This window comes from Dryas octopetala, chromosome 2, assembly GCF_963921425.1.
Source record: "Dryas octopetala chromosome 2, drDryOcto1.1, whole genome shotgun sequence".
Lineage (NCBI taxonomy): Eukaryota > Viridiplantae > Streptophyta > Magnoliopsida > Rosales > Rosaceae > Dryas > Dryas octopetala.
In genome coordinates this window covers 30158910-30164909 of record NC_141367.1, presented here as the reverse complement: position 1 = coordinate 30164909, position 6000 = coordinate 30158910, and the positions used below count along the sequence as shown (strand labels likewise).

General features: G+C 35.4%; 1 protein-coding gene and 1 pseudogene across 1 annotated transcript; one reads left to right on the top strand and one right to left on the bottom strand.

The window, feature by feature from the left end:
• Positions 1-1086: 1086 nt before the first annotated feature.
• LOC147295499 (non-specific lipid-transfer protein 2 pseudogene) lies at positions 1087-1384 on the top strand (annotated as a pseudogene).
• Positions 1385-2487: 1103 nt separating this feature from the next.
• LOC147295498 (aerobic coproporphyrinogen-III oxidase (DUF1218)) lies at positions 2488-4281 on the bottom strand. The gene is made up of 3 exons (XM_086232789.1): positions 4082-4281; positions 3765-3970; positions 2488-2989 (listed from the first exon to the last, which is right to left on the bottom strand). The coding sequence occupies exons 1-3, from the start codon at positions 4172-4174 to the stop codon at positions 2668-2670; spliced, it is 621 nt and encodes a 206-aa protein (XP_086088915.1). The 5' UTR covers positions 4175-4281; the 3' UTR covers positions 2488-2667.
• Positions 4282-6000: the final 1719 nt, after the last annotated feature.

Genomic DNA, 6000 nt, shown 5'->3' with positions numbered 1-6000 from the left:
CTCAAGACCGATATTATCTGTTTGAAACTTTGAATTATGTCGACCAAAAAAAAGAAAAAAAGACTGATGCAGTGGGGAGGCAGATTAGTTAGTGTACTTAATGATTACTGAGTTAGTGTGTTCTTTTTTCATTTAAAAAAAGTAAAGCAAGAAAGAAATCAAAGGTTGTGGTAAATTCAAGTACTCATGATTTTTGTGACCAGATCACAACTTGATTATAAAAAGGGTGGTGGATCTGAACAAGTCAGCCGAAGAGAAGCATGCTCTAGCAATCATCATTAGTCCACATATGGCATGCATAAATTTGTATCATTTCAACGTCATTTTGATCCGATCCAACAAAAAGAAAAAATATATAGATAGTACCCAAAAAAAAAAGTTATATGGTCATTTAGACTGGTAAAATTTGAAACATACTTAAAAGTCATTCATTCTTACAAATGAATCATAATTTCACATAAGGTTTTTTCTTTGTTCCTTTTATCTGATTACCAATTACTTCTTATCAATTCGTATTAAATTATTATTGGTTTGTAAGGATTAATGATTCCTTACATGTAAATGCTAAGTAAAATTTATCAACCCTAAGTGGATTTGCCTTTTTATCCATACAAAATCTTTGACCAATTGACCAAATGATATTGGTACTGCTGTGCTGTTGAAAAGATTGCAAATATTGATTTTTCGGTATTGAGCTTATCATTAGATTCATTACAACGCGACTGTAAAAGTAAAAAAGCATTTCGCTTTAAAAAAAAGGGGAGAAAACATTTAGGGGAAAGATTATATTATAGAAGTGAATGTAATGTGATTCAAAGAGGCAATCCTTGTAGCTAGTGGCCAATCATGCTATGCTCACTGCTAATTAAGTAAATGAGTGGGCAATGTGATTCAAAGAGGCAATCCATTTGTCATCAAATTGCCAGTTGCCAACTTGCCACTCAAACTCTTCTATAAATTGGCAAGAGATCTAGCTAGAGCTGCATGCACCCATCTCTCTCAAACACTCACACACTAACACTGTAACACACATCAACATAGTAACATACACTGGTGATCATTGGTTGAGTTAAGGTTGAAGTTGAGATCAATGTCTTATAATGTTGCACTCTGTCACTGTGTTGTAATTTTTGTTCTTCTCCTTGGCCTTGGGGAAAGCCAGTTGAGTATGGCAGTGATCACCTGTAACCCACTGGAGCTAAGCCCATGCGCGACTGCAATCATATCCTCAAGCACTCCAACGGCCATATGTTGCAGTAAACTAAAGGAACAGAGGCCTTGCCTTTGCCAATATGTTAAGGACCCAAACCTCCAGAAGCTTGTCAACTCCCCCAACGCCAACAAGGTTGCCAACACTTGTGGAACCCCATTTCCCAAATGCTAGATTCCTAGCTTTGCTAATCTCTTCATGCATCATATCGTCGCTTTATATATCTTAATGAAAGTTATTATCTTAATTGTTAGTGTTAATTAGTATTGAGAAAGAACAATGATCATCCGTACGGTGAGAGGTAGACTTTGTCTAGTATATATGTATTCTGGCCTTTGCCATGCTCTGTTCTTGTTCCTCTTGCAGTTGAGATTTAAGAAGCAGCTATTTTTATATATGGCTTTACTATATATGCTTAAATTTAAACCACGTTGTTCATGTTACAATTTATTGTTATTGGCTTTCGGATTCATCCACTCATTGATCAAACTTAAAAATCTAGAACTCAATTCTTTTCCTTTTAAGTTTTTCTTGTCACATTTTATCAGTTTTGCACTAAAATGCATCAGTTTTTGCAATCTGTCATGGTGAGATGAAGTGAGCCAAAAGGGTGGGTAAGGGTTTTCATTAGGGTGCTTTTCCCTGATGTAAAGAACAGAACACCAAGGAAGGTTAATAATCTTGAACATGACGGAGTTTTCACCTTCTCTGCTTACTACTAGACTACTAGTGCTGGTGCAGAGAAGCACTATTGTCAACTGAAACTGAATTCTTTTTTTTTTTTTTGGCCAAAGAAACTGAATTCTTTTGATAAGCCTAATGTGGACATAAGATTGTTCATAAATACTCAGATATGCTCCCAATTTCTATGGTTGTCAGATTGTCTTACAAGGCAAAATAAACGTTGGAATGAGCCATGACTGGACTTATCATAAAGTCATAAATCCATAACATTGCAACTCTTTGATAAATAGTTGGTGGACAGTAATATACAGTTGAACGAGTGTTTTTTTACCATGATTTTCACGCCATATTTTTTCATTTCACAATTGAAACAAAGGGGTTTTCACGTAAAGATCTTTGCAGTCGTCTTTCTTTATTCTCTTAATATCTTCTTTTTATATAACAAGACACCATAAATCCACAAGATGGAAAAGGAGTACTGCTAGTGCTATAATGCCAGGATATAAGGAAAAGCAGCCATCCAGCAAAAGTGGGGTGCATAATTGAGTTGATAATTGGAAACTACAAAGGCTATAAAAGTAAAATGGGGCATATAAACAAGGACAATAGATTACTTCCATTTCTAACATATGAAGATGACATAACATATACAAGTCTTTAGCCCATGAAGGACAATTTCATATTTGCTCAATCCATTTTTTCCCTCAACAGAAGCCAACAGAACTGTGGATACTGATCTATTCAATCTCATACCACAATCATGGCCAAAACAGTTATACCTTCTCAAATCCACTGGTTTGTTGTTGCTGTTGCTGGTGCTGGTGCGGGTGCTGCCCGTAATCAGAATTGGTCATGTCAAGGCCTTCATTTTGGTGTTTCTCCCATCCCCCAGTATCAGCTTTGGAGTGAGCCCAATAGTATAGATTTGACCCCGCCAGGGACAACAGTGTAAGAGCAGCTGCGGCAGCAAACACCCCCTTACGCAGAGTGGCACAGGACAAGTCGTCCACTTTAAAGATCCCCCGATACTTGGTGTGGTATGCATTCCTTGCCGACCCTGCCAATAAACATGCCTCGGCTCCCAAAAAGCTTGTCCTAAAGTTCAAAATTTCACTTAGTAAAATGAAGCAAATAGGATTTCTATTTACACAAAGACAATGCTAGAGAATAGAGAAGAACATCAACTCCAAAAGCACACTATGAAGAAGAAAAAATATCACGATGGAGGAGAAACTGAAGACCAATGAAGTTTACTATCCCAACTCCCAAACCAAATCCATAATCAGAATATGTAATAAAAAAGAATGATCACTTACTAGATATTTAATATTATGTTGTCAACCTATAAATCGAAATTGCACATTTAAGCATGGTTCTACCTAATCAACCCTTATGATTCACAATGTGACAATATAACATAACAAACTATCTTGCAAGAAAAAATTTCGTGTGAAAACGTCAAAGAAGTTGAAATTAAAGCACTGTCTCTGATTGATAAAGGAGAAAAAGGCAACTAAAGCAAGTAATGCAAATTGGGCCTAAATCATGACTTAAGCTACTTTAACTTTTCTTTACCAGATTCCAGACAAATACAAAAAGATAAATTCAAGGTAACAACTTTAATAAATAAATTATTAGACCATCGAAACGAACAGTGCCAAGTGCAAATTTGTCAAACTTCATCATCACGGGAAACATGTAGAAGGTTTATACATGTTAACCAAATGCTCTAACAGTTAGATCATAGTTGGAAAAGCAATCAATGAATTAATTTGACTCCTCATAAATCATAATAAAGATACAAGGATTATTACCCGTAATTAAACGATGAAAGCAAGATAATGAGTATAGGGAAAATAATTAAGGTTACCAGGAGAAGACGAAGAAGAAGAGAGTCCAAGTGGTGGAGCTGCCAGTGATTAAACCTTTGCCGCAGCAGAGACACTTGGTTACGGCGTTGAGCACCGTCTGGCTTACAAAAAGCAGCCCAAACGCCGCTAATCCGTAGACGGTTGAAGCATCCGTCCCGTAAACACAGTACGTATGCTCGTCGTACTCATCCGGCATTATCTTAGCCTTAACACAACATCACAAACATCACGGAAACTAAGATTAGATTAGGGCTTCAACTACAACAAATACACAGATTCACTGTACACCAACCAAAGAGGGGGAGAGTTGAGCTACCGTGCTACGGCGTCGTTCTGCGCCCACCGCGAAAACAAAGGCGATGAGATGCAGAGAGGTCACTATGGCCAATATGGGTACTGAGACTGCCATGCTTCTGTCTTTGTGTTGTGAGTGTGTCTTGTGTGGGTGCTCTGTTTCACTCAAATATCTCTGCTTTTCATGAACAAAAATCCGCAACTTGTCGTTGCTTTTACAGTTTTACTTACTGCGTTTCGAGTTTCAACCTTTTTATGAGGGCTTTTTGGATACTTGTGTGTCAGTTTTTCCGCAAATTCTTTTTTTTTTTTTTTATCGATTAATTTGTCAAGTTTTTGTAATTTTTTTACCAATTCTGAAATTAAATTCTGCAAGCAACAGCTGTTGTTCAATTTGGCTTTCCCTCTTAAATGAGAAAAATAAAATAAAATTTGAGGTGGGAGTGGGACTGGAGCCAGCTAAGTTTGTCTTGTAGTGTGGTGGTGGGAGTGGGACCATTGGACAGATAGCTAGAGCGCAGTTGGGTTGTCGGAGCGCCAGTTTCCCGGTTGCATTACCGGTTATAGCAGGTTGCCCTTTAACGATGGATCATGGATGATGCTTGGATCAGCAACGTTGATACAATCCTGGGACCAACTAATTAATCTCTGATTTATCATTCTCAACAACTTGCAATCTTAGGTTTTATAAGGAAAATATCACTACTATGATTACTAGTCTTTATAAATTGATGCTGATTATTTGGTCTAATACATAATATTTAATTTCTTTTTGTTGGAATAAATTATGAATTAAATTTTGTAGACGATAGTAATTAATAAAAAAAATCTTTATGAATTGACACATGTAACAAACCAAATGTGAGCATTAACTAGGTAACACCAACAATTTTAGCATTTGTGACCATTTTTATTTTCTTTTTATAACGACGTTTACATATCTAAATGAGAGAGACACGTGCCTTTGAGATTTTTCTTTGGTAGTCGATTAAGGATTTATTAGTGAAATTTTTCCTGTTTAGGCTCACCAAATAACAACCGACATTTCCCAGCAAACCCAAAAATTGGATCCATAAGGGAGGTGGTTGGTCAGGAGGAAGGGAGGGGGAACGAGATGGTCAGAATAAGGGACTGTTAGCGGTGATGGAGGAAGGGGCGGTTGGTTTGTGTGTAAAATTTGAAATTGTTGGGTATGGATAGTGTATTTTAGAGTATGAATAGAAGAACTCTTAAAAAAATCTCATTGGGACAAAAAAAAAAAGACCAAAATGTCTCTTGAAAATAGGTCACATGCGTTACACATGACTATTTTTGGATGAAAAATTGGATGAAATGTAACGAAGGTGTGACTTTGCAAATTTTTTTAAAATTCCAATGTCACATTGAGTTAAAAATTAAAAAAATTAGTTTGTGAAGTAAAAAAGGGTCTAATTTCATATGCGTAAAGTGTTAAAAAGTCATGGCAAAATATTCAGATTAGCACTTTTGGGTCTCACATTTATTTTTTTAAGCCTAAACTCAATTATTTAATGATGCAAACACATCCTAATTAACAAGTTTTGGCAACAAAAAAAGAAATTTACAAGTTAATTCAATGAACTTAACCAAAAAGACTCACACATTAAACTTTGCTTAACATGCTTAGTACTTAAAATTTAAAAGTTAAAAACAAAATCAATTATATAAGTATACAACCAATGACTACAACTACAAGTTAAGAACCTGCTTAAAACAAAGTTACTGACTTACTAGTTACTACAAGTTATAAACTTTATATGGCATATACCCTATACACTTATATAGTATATAACTATATATTATACCCTAGAACTATAAACAATTAAAATTTTTAGTATATAGAGTATAAACTATAAATAATATACTAATTTTTTTTCATATAGAATATAAAAAATATACTAATTTTATTATATAGGGTAATGG

Bases quoted from the DNA above. Each gene is read 5' to 3' on its own strand.
- LOC147295498 (XM_086232789.1), bottom strand. From the start codon at position 4,174: ATGGCAGTCTCAGTACCCATATTGGCCATAGTGACCTCTCTGCATCTC. The intron at 3,971-4,081 runs GTAGCTCAACTC...TGTTGTGTTAAG, and splicing joins CAGAACGACGCCGTAGCACG to GCTAAGATAATGCCGGATGA. The intron at 2,990-3,764 runs GTAACCTTAATT...TTTGAACTTTAG, and splicing joins TTCTTCTTCGTCTTCTCCTG to GACAAGCTTTTTGGGAGCCG.